This window comes from Chelonia mydas, chromosome 6, assembly GCF_015237465.2.
Source record: "Chelonia mydas isolate rCheMyd1 chromosome 6, rCheMyd1.pri.v2, whole genome shotgun sequence".
Lineage (NCBI taxonomy): Eukaryota > Metazoa > Chordata > Testudines > Cheloniidae > Chelonia > Chelonia mydas.
In genome coordinates this window covers 48510346-48528633 of record NC_051246.2, presented here as the reverse complement: position 1 = coordinate 48528633, position 18288 = coordinate 48510346, and the positions used below count along the sequence as shown (strand labels likewise).

Genomic DNA, 18288 nt, shown 5'->3' with positions numbered 1-18288 from the left:
AAGTGCATCCCGAAAGTCTTATGAGAATTACTATACAGGACTGGCAGAGACTTGTGTTTTTTAATCCTGGTTTGTTGTTGTTCTAGCATCTTGTGACTAAAGCAGCCTGGCTGGAATTATATATTTCAATTGTTTCTTCATATGTATTATACTTCTACTTTCCCTTTAAAGAGAGAGAATATCCAATTTTTGCACGTGAGGAGGACAAGCATAGTCCCAGAAGGGGCGGGATGGAACTCTGAGTGAAAGTGCATCCCCTTTAGAGAGTGCAGTGTAGTAGTTAGATTACAGGGAGATCTGGATTCTATCCCTGACTCAGATTTAAAGGTCAGAAGGTACCATCATGATCATCTAATCTGACCACCTGCACGTTATTGGCTACAGAACCTCACCCACCCAATCGACCCCTAACCTCTGGCAGAGTTACTGAAGTTCTCAAATCATGATTTAAAGACTTGAAATCATAGAGAATTCACCATTTACACTAGTTGAAACCTGCAAGTGACCCGTGCCCCATGCTGCAGAGGAAGGCGAAAAAAACCCCAGGATGTCTGACAGTCTGACCAGGGAGAAATTCCTTTGCGATCCCAAATATGGTGATCAGTTACATCCTCAGCATGTGGGCAAGACCCACCATCCAGAAACCTGGGAAAGAATTCACAGTAGTAACTCAGAGCCCTCCCCACCTAGTGTCCCATCACCAGTCATTGGAGATATTTGCTGCTAGCAGTCGCAGATCAGCTGCATGCCATTATAGGCAGTCTCATCATACCATACCCTCCATAAACATATCAAGCTTAGTCTCACAGCCAGTTAAGTTTTTTGCCCCACACTGCTTCCCATGGAAGGCTCTTCCAGAACTTCACACTTCTGATGGTTAGAAACCTTAGACTGTGCCACTGTAAGGTCTCTCATGTAGTTTCTCTATGGCGATGGGAGAGAGCTCTCCTGTTGGCATAATTAAATCACCTCCAATGAGAAGCAGTAGATATGGCGGCAGAAGAGCTTCTCCCACAGACATAGCACTGTGCATGCTACCACTTATGTTGGAATATTCACACTCCTGAGTGACATAAATTTTGCTGACAAGTGGTAGTGCAGACAAAGCCTAACCTTCTTGAAGGACAGTTTATATCCATTTGTTCTGGGGTCCACATTGGCACTTAACTGAATTAACTCCTCTCCTCCGTGGTATTTATCCCTCTTATGTATTTAACGAGAGCCATTATATTTTCCCTCAGCCTTCTTTGGTTCGGCTAAACAAGCCAAGCTCTTTGACTATCCTCTCATAGGGTAGATTTTTTCCATTCCTCAGATCATCCTAGCAGCCCTTCTCCGCACCTGTTCCAGATTGAATTCATCTTTCTTAAACATGGGAGACCAAAACTGCACACAGCATTCCAGATGAGGTCTCACCAGTGCCGTGTATAATAATACTAACACTGCCCTGTCTCTACTGGCAATACCTCGCCTGAAGTATCGTAGGATTGCATTAGCCTTTTTCACAGCCGCATCACATTGGCAGCTCATAGTCATCCTGTGATCAACCAATGCACCCAGATCTTTCTTCTCCTCTGTCACTTCCAACTGATATGTCCACAACTTCTAGCAAAAATTCTAGTTGTTAATCCCTAAATGCATCACCCTGCACTTTGCACTATTAAATTTCATCCCATTTCTATTACTCCAGTTTTCAAGGTTGTCCAAATCTTCTTGTATATGATATTCTGGTCCTCTTCCATATTGGCAATACCTCCCAACTTTATGTCATCTGCAAATGTTATTAGCACATTCTAACCTTTTGTGCCAAGGTAAAAATGTTAAATAAGAATGGTCCCAATACCAATACCTGAGGAACTACACTAGTAACCTTCCTCCAACCTGGCAGTTCACCTTTCAGTAAGAGTAGACCCTGCAATTGACTCTGCGTGAGAACCATAGTCACTTATAAATCATACCATGGCACTGTTTTTACATCTTTAATACTACTACTTTACCTCAATTAATTAAAGTTTGTGACGCAACCTAGAGGCTGTTGGGCGTCAAGAACTTTTTAGCATCACAAGTTTTGTTTGCAGCCTTTGTATGTATATATTATTATTGTCCCACCAAAAGAAAATAAATGATTTTCTATATTTTTATTTTTACCATTTGTACTTTTATTTGCCAAAGTTATTTTAGAGATGGCAAATTAGAATTCCAAAGAAGTAAGTGGGATGCTGCATCTGAAGAGGCTTTTTGTCTTAGAGCTGGTGCCATGATTCTCACCTTGCACAGACATACCTGCCCTAGCTCTGCTTGAACTAGCATGCTGGAAATAGTAACGTAGCTACAGTAGCATGGGCAGCAGCAAGCAGTGGCATGGACTAGCCACTCCAAGTGCAATCTGCCTGCATTCCATGAGTACATACTTGGAGTGGCTAGCGCATGCCACTGCCCATGCTACCCCATCTACACTATTGTTTTTAGCACAGTAGCTTGATGAGTACATGTACTCGAGCTGGGAATCACTCTCTCAGCTCCAAGTGTAGTTCTAGTCTTTGTGTCATAGCATCATGGGAATCAAAATGCTTTCTGCAAAGCACGAGGCCTAACAAGGTCGCAAACAAAACGTGATGCTAAAAAGAACGAGGAGGGAAGTAGTGTGGTGGTATTATCAAAGGCTCTCCAGCAGAATCATCAAACATTATCAGTGTTCTGAAATAAATAGAGTGACGGCAATGTAAAAGATTATTTACTTCCTTAAGGAGTGCAGGAGTTGTGAGTAGCACAGAACCACCAGCGCTGTTACCAATTAAGAGAGGTAATTTTAAAAATAATCCAAAGGCAAAAGGATGTAATTCTAAACAGGATGGACAGGGTATTGCTAGCAGTTTTTAATCAGAAGGATGTAAATTCAGATGATGAAATTATTTGTCACTGTGACTACCTCCAAGTCACATAGAGGGTCTGCACATCCCTGAATGTATGGAGCCAGTCATCATGTTGGAATGTTTAGGCAAGATTGTAACTTTACAATCTCCCTGAGTAAGGGGCAGCACGTAGGTCAGATAATCATAATTCCTCCTCCTCTGAGACTCACAGTTCCTTGTCTGTTACTACTTGTTCCGGGGAGGAAGAAATGACTTCTCTCTTTTCCTGAAATAGTGTTTATTCCTTTTGCCACCCGCATCCAGCTTGCTACTCTGGCCAGCAAATCTGATTGGGTACTGGAGTCAGAACTCCTCCTGCTTTCCCTAACATTTGCTCTCTGGAATATAAGATGACTAGACCCTGCTCTCTCCCATACAGGTGGAGTGACAAGCTCAGCAGCGAGAGCACTAATTCTTCACATTACCCTGCACTGCTGAGTAAAGGGTGTGACAATCTAACCCTTTGCACTGTTGGTGGATAAAACAATTGAGTCCAGCATTTTATAGGTGTTGTGCTCTCTATTTTTCCATGCTTCTGTGAGCTATTTTTTTTGTTACACATAATAAGCAATTTTAATTATTCCTGCAATCAAATGTAATATGCTAATCATTTCAGGAATATTATTGAACACCTGCAGTGTCATTAGCTAACATGAGCATTATGATTCCTTGCCGCTGGTGTTCTGCGTATTGCTTTGCAGCAAAGTTTAGGTTTATTTATTGGATTTTTTTTTACAAATTAAAACTTATGAATACAGAAAATCTAAGCAACTGCCAACACAACTTAATGTAGTTTTGGCTATTTAGCCTATTCAGCCTGCATGTGGAGAAATCCATTTTGGCTTATCATCCCTTAAAATAATTATGGGAGTTGATTTAAGAAAATCTCTGATTAGTCAGTTCTGTAATATCACTGTAGGAAAGCTCTTTTTACTTGTAAGCATGATGTGTGAAGGTGGCATTATTAAATGGATGTTTGTATTTCTGCTTAGTTCAGGTACAGTCCTACAGCTGTTACTCAGTAACTTAATTCAGAGTATCTTAATGAATTTACTCAGGAATTAAACCAGTGTAACTCACAGCAGAATCTGGCCCTCATTCCTTACTCAGCCAAGCTTTTCCTTGATTGCAGTTGAAACTTTGCTTGAATAAGAATTGAACAAATCAATAATCCAATTAAAATCAAAACTTTTCAATGGCACTCTTCATTATAAACTAGGATTTCAGTTTCCCATTCTGTATATAGAGTTACAATGTGTTGTCTCACCTATAATGAAGGGTATAATTTATAACACAGTTATCCCTACAATTTTCATCACTAGAATTAGAATAAATTCATTTTTCTTTTGCACTAAATGGATGTGTCCTCTCTGTTGTATATTCAGAAGAAATTTCTGTGTTTACTATGATAATTCTGATTAACAGTATTTATCTGAATACATCACATTATGGGTAAATACTTAGCACCTGAAATAGGAAAATCATGTTTTAGGGAATCTGTAGAATAAAAATACATCTTCAGTGCATGGCTCCAGCTTATTATGCAATGTGATATGTTGTGGCCGAATAGTTTTTGTCTGATAAATGGAAGGTCCAGATGTAGAGGATAACTAGAGATAAATTAACATTAAGGAATACGTAATGCCACTATGATTTTGCTATATTAAGTTCCTTTAACAGTACTGGCTTTCACTGTAGTTTTTTATGTAGTGTGTTTCTATTAAATTTATCGGGCCATGTGCACAGTTTCAATTCACTTAAAATTTTTTTGACAATCACACAGTTATTCAAAAGACAGTGCAAAGGAAAATATTGTTCTGATACATGCTCAAAAAAGAGGTAACTATTTGGAGATTTCATTCATAAAATTGATGAGATAAAATTACTTCATTCCATCTGAACCCGAGAGGCTGTTCATTTTTTTTATCCAGTGGGTTAGGAACAAGAGGAGACACAGTAACATTTTTCTCAGCCTCAGAGGATACTGGTAAAAAAAAGAAACTGTACAGATAGCTAAATGTCCACTAGTATCATTGGGGTGATTTTTATAAGAATAGGAGCTGGGGAGCCTCATTTCTTGGAGGATTGGGCCCTAAGAATAACTTCAAATTCCGTAGGTAGTCTGCAGTATCTTCCCTGAAATACCAATACATGCTTTGCTATCTCTGATGGCCATTCCTATTCTTCCAGTAGTCCTCTGCTATTTACCACTTGCTTGATACCAGTAACAATTTGGTCTCTACAGAACGGGAAGATATTCTGCCGGCGAACAGCTTGCAATTGTCAGAACCCCAGCGTTGATCTCTTTTGCTGCCCAGAGTGTGACACAAGAGTGACCAGTCAATGTTTAGACCAAAATGGTCATAAACTGTATCGTAGTGGGGACAACTGGACCTACAGCTGTCAGCAGTGCCGTTGTCTGGTATGGAAATAAATTAAACATTTTCGAGAGAAACAAAAGTAGTAAAGATTTTGGTGATAGCAACATACTTTATATTATGACATTATTAACAATATCTTCACCTCTCTTCCACTATTTTACCTGTTAAAGTGATTTTAAAAGACTCAAAGTCACGCTTCAGAAGCAAGGTAAGTCAGAATATGGGCAGACCACTTGTCAGCTCTGTGTAAATAGACCTGGTCAACAAACACAAACAAACAAATTTCACAGAAAGCTTGAAAAAATTGAAACTGTTTCCATTTTGTTATTTGTAATACAGATTGATAATTTTTTCAATTGCAGAATTTGTATTGGGATTTTTTCATTTTGAAGTTGATGGCTGTCTAAATTAGCTGTTACCGCTCAAGAAAGAGATCTTGGAATCATTATGGATAGTTCTCTGAAAACATCTGCTTAGTGTGCAGTGGCAGTCAAAAAAGCAAACAGAATGTTAAGAACCATTAAGAAAGGGAAAGATAACAAGACAGGAAATATCATAATGCCTCTCTATAAATCAATGGTACACACACATCTTGAATACTGTGCGCTGATCTGGTCGTCCTAACTCTCAAGAGATATATTGGAGTTTGAAAAGGTGTAGAGAAGGGCAACAAAAAATTATTAGGGGTATGGATCAGCTTCCATATGAGGAGCGATTAAAAAGACCAGGATTTTTCATCTTGGAAAGGAGATGACATGATAGAAGTCTCTAAAATCTTGACTGGTGTGGAGAAAGTAAATAAGGAAGTGTTATTTCCTCCTCCACATAACACAAGAACTAGGGGTCACCCAATGAAATTAATAGGCAGCAGGTTTAAAAACAACCAAAAGGAAGCACTTCTTCACACAACGCACAGTCAACCCGTGGAACTCTTTGCAAGGGGATGTTGTGAAGATCAAAAGTGTAACTGTGTTTTAAAAAAAGAATTATTTACGTTCGTGGAGGATAGTCCATCAATGGCTATTAGGTAAGATGGTCAGGGATGCAGCCCTATAATCTGGGTCACCCTAAACCTATGGCTGCTGGAAGCTGGGCGTGGGCTGCAGGGGATAGATTACAAGATGATTGCCCTATTCTGTTCATTCCCTCTGAAGCACCTGGCATTGGCCACTGTCGGAAGACAGAATACTGGGCTAGATGGACCTTTGGTCTGACCCAGAATGGCCATTCTTATGTTCTTATGTAAAATATTTGATTTTGAAAAAAATCCAACCACATGCCTGCTCTTCCCTATCAAAACTGGCAATGCAGAAATAAAAAACCAAGCCCTACAAACTACCACTGAAAAACAACCAAAGAGAACACTGGTGAATAGTGACCTAATGCAAAAGGAAAGAATGAAGAAAACTGAAAAGACCACCCAAACATACAGACTGAAAACAAACAAACAAAAAAAGCAGGTTACCCTTTTCATTCCCAATTGCCATAGAAAATAAAATTTATTATTCCTCCCCTATTTTTTAAATCAGTATAACAATTTTTATTTTAAAAAAAGACCATTTTTAATTTGAAAAATTTGCTGTGCTCTGCATAGAAGACTGTCCTTGGTTTGGAGAACAGAGAGTCCTCTAGGCAGAATGAATTGAATTATAACATATAGAGTTTTGTCCTGTAAACTGAATCACCCGTGCTTTTTTGGAGAACTGCAAACCCTTTACTTCAGTGAGGTTTTGAGTTTACTTTCCTGATCTTTTTTAAAATGCTTGCATAAGGAAAGAAAAGGGAAGAGATTTTCAGGTACATATTTAATTATATTTCCAAGGTATGCACAACTCAGTCGCAGTGTCTTGTTTTCAGAAAGATTCCTGGTCTTATCTAATTTCATAGCTGGGTTAACAGTCGTAAAAAGGCCAAGAGATTTAAGGTAATGCACTAAAACAGTGGTATAGCTGAGATTTGGAGCCAATTCTAAATCAAAATAGTTTAGACTTCCTGTCTTTTGTGCTAAGTAATGCCCAAATGCAGCTTTAATTGCTAGCCGACTTTATTATTTTTTCCATTCAGTTTGTAAGAGGCATGCACAGCCCCAGTGGGAATGTACATTCTGTGAAACACTCTATTTAACAGACCAAATCCCTAAAGTATGTACTCAGGTTTTTTTAATTTTGATTGTTTAATTTTCAGTTATGGGAGAATAAAAAAAAAACTTTTTTGTATTAATACTTTTTGGCCATTCTTTTTTTCCTGTGGTGTGATATAAAAATGACTGGAGTTTGAAATCTGGTATGGACACAGTTCTAGTGAGGGCTGCCTCTTCTTGGCATGAAAAAATTCATTTTCATTTAACAAAATGAGATTTTTTTAAAAAGTTAGAGATGACCATATGCAAGATAAATCCTTATCTTGACATCTGGCTGCTCAGGTAGCACAAAGCAGCTGAAAGCTTCATTAACAGAGTAGCTAAGGATTGTCCAGCTAGGGGAATTCCTGAGTAATATAAAATAGGCATAGCTGGCTCTGCTTATTGCTTACCCTTCTCTCGGGGGGGGTGGGGGGGGTGGCACGTGGGATATGGGGAAGGAGCTGGAGAGGGTGTTCTGAGGCAGGCCGGAATCTCCTGCACTCCATCTGATGCTCTCTGACATGATGGCCCTTGAGCAGCAGAAGCAAACTGATTCAGGGATGGGTATTTTCCACCTACTGCATACAGCAGGTACATTATATAAAAAAGAAAAGAGCTACAGCTGTAGCTCATGAAAGCTTATGCTCAAATAAATTTGTTAGTCTCTAAGGTGCCAAAAGTACTCCTTTTCTTTTTGCGAATACAGACTAACACGGCTCCTACTCTGAAACCTATAATTGAAAAACAATCTCATAACTTTGTTAAATGAAGACCAATTCCTTCACCCCAAGCAAAGACGCTCACTAGAAATGTGTTCGTACCAGTTTTCAACCTACAGCCAGTCCTGCCCTCAGGTTCCTTTCACAGGCTTGGGTTTGTCCTTTGGCTGCTCCAAGGATGGGCGGGTGGCAGTTGAAAGGTAGTTTCAGAACCACCCTTGCTTCTCGCAAACCTCAGCTTAAATAGTGAGCACCTTTCAGAAACAATGGCTGGAGGGCTAGCCATAAGTTGAGAGGCCTTTCATGCTGCCTTAAGGATCTCTTAAGTAGTGCATTTTCATACTCAGGCCTAGAGATATTTTCTTTAGCCTACCCTGTTAATGGACCTTATTTAGGCAGTTTGGGGCTGACTTGTATATGTTAAAACTATAAATGTACAGTTTACTAAGGACATTGATAGGCACCAGATGCTTTTGGTAACTACTGCCTGTTATACAACTGGAGACTTTTTTTCTCTTCAAAAATAGAAAAATTAATGTAATGAAGTATTACGGATTCAGCCAAAAGCACCAAAAAAATCAGGAGTTGTGAAAGTTAAGTTTGAATGTGCAAACTTCATCCTGCTCCTATGCAGCTATACACTACCACAGTATTTAAATAAGTGAGCATTTGCTGCCGTAGGTACATCTGTATATTTACAGTTATTGTACTGGTTGAGAAATAGTATGTGATCACATGATATTTTAACAGTAGGCATGCCATTTAAAGTGCTTATATCATCACACACACGTGTGTGCATACCCTTGTGTTTAAAAATGCCAGTTGAATCATTTCAGCAACCCTATCCCTGTAGCAGATTGTTTTAAAGAAAAAATACTTTGTTAAAGGATCCATTTAAGAGTGTATTTGATGTTCCTTTGAAAGTATCAGCACATAGAAGGGGAAAATGCCCATTGGTGAGTTATGTTAGTTCCTAGCTAGAACAAAATTTCATTTTGTGAAATGCAACAGCAAAGGGACCGAACAGGCAGGTACCCAGAGGTTGTTGGGTGCTACACCATCTTCACTTACCAGCCTCTTCCATGTGTATCTTAGCTTTGGAAATCCTCACGAATTTAGAGGTTTACATACATATAAGAAATGGTAACATTTCTTCAAGCAGCATTATAGAGTACCTGTCCCAGAATCCCCCAAGACTATTTACATTATACTACAGTGATTCACTCTAAGCATTAGTGACAAGATTTAAAGCCACAGCATCTATGTACTGTCTTTTCATTACTCTAATCAAACACCACTTAAATCCATGAACAGGCGTGATTTTGAGTATAATGCATCATTAAATATGCTTTTTTCATTTGTTTTGATAATTGTCATTTAATGTTTATCTACTAATTATATTAAGATATTTGGCAGCATATCTGTTACAAAACTATGAAGTTTAGTAATAAGAGATTGTAAATTAGCAAAATGCAGGTTAGTAGTAATAGTTCAATACAGGGGATCTCAAAGTGTGATGGCTGGATTCTTTAGCTGATCTACACAGAGCTGGGTAGTCACATGATTCTGGCTCCTCCTCATTTCCAGCTGTTAAACTGCTTTGAAAGAAGTTAAAAATATATTCAGAGTGGGGTTTTCAAAAGTGCCCAGCACTGCCCCAACTGTTCCTTTTGAAATCAATAGTAAAACTTACTTAGACTACAATGGGAATCTAGTTAGGCCAGCGCAGAGTGCTTTTGAAAGTCCCCTCCCACTCCCACTAAATATTTCCCTAATGTTACTGGTCTATGTAAGCAATTGCTGTAGCTGCCACAGGGATGTTATGCAACTATGAATGGAAGACTAGCTGGCCCGCAAAACAATAACTATAAGTATGAAGTATGGTCCGTACTGTGAAAAAGTATTCGTGCCTGAATTTAAAAAAAGAATCACTAAACCAGAAAGTCTATCATGATGAGCAAACTGCAGATTAGGTTACTTCATTAAGAAAAAAACAAAAAAAAAATATTGTACTGTACATAGGAAACATAAGTTTCAATGTCCAATGGTGTGGCATTCAGTCTAGTGTGATATATATATCCCAAACATGAATCTATTATAATTTGATGCAAAAAGGAGCTTTCATTATATCAGAATTTATTTTTTTCTCAGTAGCTAATGAGTTTTCATGGCCCTTATTTCTATTTCTACAGGAAGGGGAAGTGGATTGTTGGCCTCTTTTATGCCCAAATCCAAACTGTGAGTACACAGCAATCTCAGAAGGAGAGTGTTGCCCCCGTTGTGTCAGTGATCCCTGTCTGGCTGATCAGATCACTTACAATATCAGAAAAACCTGTGTAGATGGCTATGGAATCACAAGACTCAGTGGCTCAGTATGGACAATGGTTGGATCTCCTTGTACAACTTGCAAATGCAAGGTATTATGAGTATATAGTAGTGATTTGTTCTGGATCATAAATATAGAGTTGTATTCTACCCCTGGAAGTTCACACGCAACTCCCATTTAAGTAAATGAGATTCAAGGGCAGAGAACGTAACCTACAGTATACACGTTTTCATTGTATGGTATGCATAGTGGAAACAAAACATGGTAATTCTATAGTTATTTTCTTGGAAATTTGAGCACAGATATTTAACATCATTCTGCAACTTTAAAATATTCCATCTGAAATCCCTGCAGATGTATTTAATGGCAATTTTTAAAATAGCTATCCTAAATTCATAAGTTTTATGTTTGTTAAAATGTATTTTACAGAATATTTAGTAGAAGCTAGTACAATAATAAAAATTGCACTGTATTTTAGTACAGGAGGATTTTAAACTTCTCTTGCCTCTTTTCCAAGACAAACATTTTGAGAGCATGACCAAATAAGGAATCACTCAGACAAACTCAAAGGTGATATATAGGAAGGAATAATTTACATGTTGGTTTCACAGGTGTAAATGACTACACATGGTCTAAGATGGTAGCAAATTGGGCCCTTAGTCTGTAGTTTACATTAATTTAGAGTCCCTTACACCTCTTCTCTGTTCATTCCCTTAGCACTTTTTAATTTTTGCCACAATCATAAGTCGGGACGCAGGGTGAAGGACATAAATCCACACCAGGTAGAGGTCAAGCACAGGAGTTTATTATGTACAGCGCTGACTGAGTGTCAATCAATTGATTACAATGGAATATATGGATTTTCCATGGGCGGGGGAAAGTGATGGGGTAGGCAGTCCCCACTTCCCCGGATAGGTCTAGCAGCAAGACATGATAGCACAGTAGCCAATGGTCAAAGGTTACATAATGTCTCCGCCCATGATCTCGAGTTGACAAATTAACATTTAATTAGTACTTTAATAAATGTATTAGTATAAAATATATATGTTGAATTCTGATTTGGGGTCCATAGGAATGAAGTAGCTCCTTTGATTGTCCAACAGATACGTATTGTGACGGGGGCAAGGCCAGATGGCTATAGAAAAGTAGTGGGAGATAGATATATTAGCTCCAGGCTAAACAAATCCCTGGTACCAGGATAAGTGAAATGGCAGCTGCTCCAGGTCAATTAAGAACTTTCCAGAAGGCAGGGAGAATGCTGGTTGATTGGGACACTTGAAGCCAATCAGGGGCTGGCTGAAACTAGTTAAAAGCCTCCCAGTTAGTCAGGTGGGTGTGCACGTCAGGAGCTGTGGGAGGAAGTTGTGCTGTTGGAGAGGCTGAGCAGTACGCACCATATCAGGCACAAGGAAGGAGGCCCTGAGGTAAGGGTGAAGTGGAGCTTGAGGAAGTGAGAGCTGCTGTGGGGGAAGTAGCCCAGGGAATTGTACATGTCATGTTTCTAAAAGGTCAGCTACCATAGCTGATACTATTAGGGTCCCTGGGCTGGAGCCCGGAGTAGAGGGTGGGCCTGGGCTCCCCCCCACACCTTTGCCCCCTGATTAATCACTGAGACTGGGAGACAACAGAGACTGTGCAAGGAAAGAACTTCTCCTCACCTCCCTCGCTGGCTTATGATGAAAATGGCTCAGTAGACTGTGACCCTTGTCTCTAGAGAGAGAAGGGTCACAGTGAGCCTCTGAGGCTAGTGAAATCAGTCAGGAAACGCGGGACCCACAGAGCCATGGACAGAGCTTTGTCACGATATCTAGCGGTAAAAGCAAAGAAACAGTGAAAGTGTATGGCAATAAATATTGTCTTCCAAGTTGTTCATCTGTGTTTTAAGGCAGGCATTGGTCCCTGGGAAAGGGAGGTGGGAGGAGGCCATATCTTACTGACATGCTTGAATCTTTCATAAACTCAAGGTTGGATGTGTGGGAAGAACATCTCCCTACAAACACAACAGAAACACGGCTTCTTTGTTCTATTTGCAACTTTGAATAAGACACAGTTATTGCCCCCAACGTTTGGCGTTTTGCTGACCAGGCATATCTTAGCAAAAGAAAGGTTATCTTTGGTTATTCTGCTTTCTCTTAGCTATTGCGAGGCCTTTGACCTCTTGACCAAACTCTGGACTTTGGGCCTGTACACAAATCCACATACCGGGTTATTACATCAGCAATGGATTTCAATCCTTCACAGGGGAAGGAACATTCTCACAGTAAAACCAGAAAATACTGAAAATCATGTAGAAAAGTCTATTTTAATGAGATTTCCAGTCTAATTTTGAAATGTAAGAATCTTCACATAATCATGAGAGCAGAACAGTAAAGTTCTGCCTTCACTATATGCAACACAGTGAAAAGTCAATGTGGAATGATACTGTTTCTAAATACTATAAAGCTAGATCAATGCTCATAGGAGTTTTTCCATTGATTTCAGTGTGGTTTGGATCAGGCCCTTATATGAGTGGGGAACTGAGGGAATACACTGTATTTGTAATCAATGTTTTGCAAACAGGCATAATCATTAGATACCCATTTGGGATGCTGAAACTAAAATCTTGGTCCTTCAACTCCAAAAATCTACCATTTGAATGGAGGGAGAGCTTGCTTAATTCTCTGAGTAGAACACAGAATCACAGGACTGGAAGGGACCTTGAGAGGTCATCTAGTCTAGTCCAGTCCCCTGCACTCCTGGCAGGACTAAGTACTAAGATAACCCACTAAAAAGCAGCATCACACATAAACTAGGGAAAGCAAATAATGGAAATGTGATCTAGATGAAATTTCTATAAAGTGATTGCAAAACTTGTTGAAAGACCATACTCAAAGAGTAGTTATCAATGGGTCGCTGTCAACCTGGGAGTAAGTATCTACTGTGGAGTTCTGCAGGGGGCTGTCTTGGGTCTGGTGCTCTTGAATATTTTCATTAATGACTTGGATAATGGAATGGAGTGTATGCTCATAAAATTTGCAGATGAAACCAAGCTGAGAGGCATTGCTAGCACTTTGGAGAACAGAATTAGAATTCAAAATGACCTTGAAAAATTGGAGAATTGGTCTGAAATCAGCAAGATGAAATTCATTAAAGAGAAGTACACTTAGGAAGAAAAAAATCAAATGCAGAACTACAAAATGGGGAATAACTGGCTAGACAGCTGTACTGTAGAATAAGATCTGGAGGGTATAGAGGATAACACATTGAATATGAGTCAACAATGTGACACCATTGCTAATATCATTCTCGGGTGTATTAACGGGTGTTGTGTATATAAGACACAGGAGGTAATGGTTCCCCTCTATTCAGAAATGGTGAGATTTCAGCTGGAATACTGTGTCCAGTTGTGGATGCATCTTTTAAGAAAGATGTGAAGAAATTGGAGAGAGTCCAAAGGAGAACAACAAAAATGACAAAAGCTTTAAAAACCTGACCTGTGAGAAAGGGTTTAAAAAAAACTGGGCATGTTTAAGCCTTGAGAAAGGGGGAACCTGATAAGTCTTCAGATAGTTGAGTGCTGTTATAAAAAGGATAATGATCAATTCTTCTCCATGCCCACTGACAAGGAAGGGCAAGAAGTAATGGGTTTAATTTGCAGCAAGGGAGATTTAGGTTAGATATTAGAAAAAGCTTTCTAGCCATAAAGGTAGTTAAGCACTAGAAGAGGCTTGCCAAGGGAGGTTGTGGAATCCCTGTTGGGGATTTTTCTAAGGTTAATGGGAGGTTTCTAAGAACAGGTTAGACAAACACCTATCAGGGATGGGTTGCGTTTGGGGCTGGATTAGATGACCTCTCAAGGACCGTTCTACCCCTACATTTCTGTGATAAACACAGTTACACACTGTTGAAAAATCCAGGCCTAACCTCATATTCAGCAACATGTACAAGGATTTCCTACAACGTGTGCATCTTAGTCCACAGTAAAGCAGAGATCACTTAAGTTATATCGGCACTGCGATCAGGGGTGTGAAAAAGCACCCCCCCACCCTCCCCACGATGCAGCTACGTCAATGGCCGAAGGCTCTGCCAACACAGCTAACTTTGGTCAGGGAGGTGGTGTTCCTACACCAAAGAAAAACCTCTTCTGTCAGTGTAGGGTGTGTTTACGTTGGGAGGTATGCCAGCATATATGTGTGCTCCTATAGTCTCCTTAGTGCAGGCATACCTCTAGAGCAGTTAGTGTTACCTAAGAAGATATTCATTTGTATAAAAATGGGGACTAAACATGGAGCAAAATAGTCTTTTCACTGCTATTAAAGCATAGCTTTTTAATAACATATGGAAGGTGAATTACAATTGTCTGTGCTTTATGAAACTAAGCGTGCGTTATATAAAATGCTGTATGAAGTCATCGTCCCCATCCCCCGTACAATACTGTAGAAGGAGGTGTAGCTGTTCCTTCTGGGCTTTAATTCACTGTGATTAGCTTTCCTGCCCCTTTTTGGTGGCGTTTCACCTGAGGCTTTGTGATGGGTTTAAATGATGCTTTTCTATCAGAAAGATTCCTAGGCATTTGACTAGATGTTGCAGACTCAGATCTACTGCTGGTGGAGTTAAGCTTGGTATGACATGGGAATTGTTGTCACAGTTCTCTTCAGCAAATTGATAGTCTGGACTACAGGCAAATGTTTGAACAGGCCAGAAGTCTCTTTGTTCATCAGATCTTAACAGGGCTTATTTTTGACTGATAATTTGGGAGAATATAGCAAAATAAAAGATCGACTGTTGTATTTTTTTTTCAGATATTCTCTGCCATTTTAATGTTGTTGGGTTTTTTAGAATATAAATTATGCTCATGAAAGGGTACTGGATGGCTCAAGGCATTTGTAATCAGTACTATTGAGCCTTTCACAGTTACGTTTCTGGTTTAAACGCAATTCAGGTCATATGTGATGCAGAGTCATTGCCAACTCATTTCCCATTGGTCAGATTGTAATTTCAGTCAGGTATATAATGGAAAAAGATGGCCACATCATAAGAAAAATCACCACAAATATCTCCTTTGAGAAATCTCAGCAAAAAGGCCATGGCCTGAGTGGGCATGGCAACTGTACTAACTGCGGTGGGGACCAAAATCACACAGCTCTTTGTGTCCTGTGAATATACATAGGATACCCATCTCCAGGGGTATAAGCCCCATGTTCTCTGTTTTTTAAAATTGTTCTGTGTAGATAAGTAACACTGATTTGTTTGTTGTACAGAATGGGAATGTCTGCTGTTCTGTGGATTTAGACTGCATTCACAATAACTGAAGCATTAAGACTGGACTCTTCTCTGTGAGGAAAACTGATGCAGTTAACATCTAAAATGAAGTTGTAAGAGTTGGTGTTTTATACAGCAGACAATTACCAAAGTCTCCACCCGAGGAAGATGTTTGGGAGTTGCCTTTGGGACCTACCACTATGCTAGCCTTGTCTGGGTGACTTTACAGTACAAAGCATATGTCTATGGTTGTTAAAAAAAAGTTTTCAGTGTTGTAAATTATACACTTTTCCTGTCAAATCATTTACAAATACCTTTAAATTATTTCATGGGTAAACTAATGATGTAATTTTGGTTTAATTTGTGCATTGACAACATGATTGAAACGCAAGATTATTTTACTTTGGATCTAGATTCTACAACTAAGGCTGCCTGTTGTGATTTTGTCCCATAATACTGCATACTTAGTTCTGAGGTTCCTGTCAGATGTATTTATGAAAATATGTATGTATGTACAGTCAAATTGCATAATACTTATATTTCATAGCTGTCAAACATTGTGAAACATTCCAAAGTACATTTGACGTGTACAGGCTGGAAGTAATCAAACCTAAGTCTACCTTTAAAAAAAAAAAAAACCAAAACAAACAAACGCATTTTCTTTTCCAAACATATGAACTAGTAGCAGAATTCCTGTATCGAGCAGTAAAGCACATATCCAATGCCCTTTCAACACACATCCAGGAAACAATGCCCTTTATTGATATCAGATTTAGCAGTGTGGTCTAGTTTGCAAGTGACACTACAAATCCTGGATATAGGTGGCATTCATATGGACTGAGTGAAGCAATCAAAGGGCTTTAAACCTATATATTTTGAATGGGGTGGGTCTAAGTTTGCTCTCAGTGGGTATGTCTATACTGCAGTTGAACACGCATTGCTGGTCTGTGGCAGCTGACTTGTGGGGCTTAGGCTACTGGGTTGTGGGACCCTCCCCAGCTTAGGGGATCCCAGAGCTCAAGCTCCAGCCCAAGCCTGAACATCTACATTGCAGTTTTACAGCCTGAGCCAGCTGACAGGCCAGCCACGGATGCTTAATTGCTGGGTAGACATACCAAGCTCCACCAGTGTAGATAAGTTCACCATCTTCTCCCAGTGTACTTACTTTCCAAAAATGAAACCTACCATTCATAACAGGCTAAACCATTGTAGAGATGACAAGACATGGTGTAAATGACAATTACATTCAGCCTGAATTTCAGCATCCATTGCAGCGTGCTAGCCCTGGGAGATTGGCGACATTCTATGCTACAATTTTCATTACATGTAACATATTCAAGAAGCAATCTGGCCCCTTTTTATACTCTTCTGACATTCAAAAGAACTTAAATCTATTAATTAACCATGCATAAAATGCTTTTTTAAAACCCCAAACCTAGGCAGAAATCCTAATTAAAACTCTAACCCTACACAAAAGGTTAGATTTTTGGATGTCATCAAAGGAAGATATAACTCTTTCTTTAGAAAGTTTGTAGTACTGGAACAAAAATCTTTTTCAAATCTGATGGCATATACAGCTTAAATGCCACATTTTTCAATGTGCTGTTGTACGCTGTTCTGCTTATTTGTATAGTGTTCTTTGCCTTCCCAACCCCTTTTTCTTTAATTAACTAAACAGCAGGTGTTTGGAAAAAGATTGCAGATATAAGCAGAGTGTCTATTCTTTGGAAAAGTATACATTTGTGAGTTTTTCATAGCTTTATCCAGGAAATGTGAAATTGATTTATAAGAATGGTGTGTGACTGTATATAATGGAAGAATATTAGAATATTCCTTTAAATAATGTACTTTCATGTTTCTCCTAAGGGGTTTTTGCAAAAATGCTATAAAAATTACTTGCATATTCATTTAGCTATTTTTAGTCCACTCTTCATTATTAGCATTGATAATTTACTTAGGTGGTTTGTTCATGACTGGGATCTAGCCTAAACATACAGTCATTATTTTCTTTAAATGTCCAGTTGTTTTCAGCTTCCCGTGTGTTGATTACATTTGCATTGTTTTAATGATTGTATTATAAGGAAACAGTTGTGTTTTATATGATACTCAAAGGATGTTTGTAAATCATACTGTCAGTTCATTTTGTAAATCACATTGTAAACCCAATGGTAATTCAATTGGAGGAGACAGTCAGTGGGCTGGCATACAAAAGGGAATGATTTAAAACTTGTGGGCCTCTAAATAAACTCCTATGTACAGATTGCCTTTTCTTAATCTTATTAGCAATATTGTAAAAACCCAAGTTTATTACAAACATTTTTCCTTTCCCAAATGTAATATGCATTAGCAGAGCAGTAAGTCTGAGATTTAGCAACAGCGCTACAGGAAATTCACCCTCAAACCAAGCACTGTGTCCTAGGTCTAGTCCATTTACAAACCTCAACACGTGATGTTCTGTGGATGCATAGGGAGAGTTTGGAAGCCAGCAAGTCTTTCTTCTCTCAAAGACCCCTTATTTCCCCGGCTGGCTTCCAACAGTCCTCCAACTTTCCAGGCCTGAGCCAGAGCCCAGCTGGGGGAACCTGAA

General features: G+C 39.1%; 1 protein-coding gene across 11 annotated transcripts in view; it reads left to right on the top strand.

The window, feature by feature from the left end:
• The window catches only part of NELL1 (neural EGFL like 1), a 409663-nt gene extending 391701 nt beyond the window's left edge, over positions 1-17962 (top strand). For 9 of the 11 annotated variants that reach the window (XM_007067928.3, XM_043548858.1, XM_037899951.2 and 6 more), the window contains 3 exons: positions 5158-5334; positions 10327-10551; positions 15701-17962. In XM_007067928.3, coding sequence (XP_007067990.2) covers positions 5158-5334; positions 10327-10551; positions 15701-15751 — 453 coding nt within the window. In that variant the 3' untranslated portion in view covers positions 15752-17962. The remainder of the gene's footprint in view (positions 1-5157; positions 5335-10326; positions 10552-15700) is intronic. The other 2 variants (XM_043548859.1, XM_037899952.2) reach the window with 1 other exon arrangement.
• Positions 17963-18288: the final 326 nt, after the last annotated feature.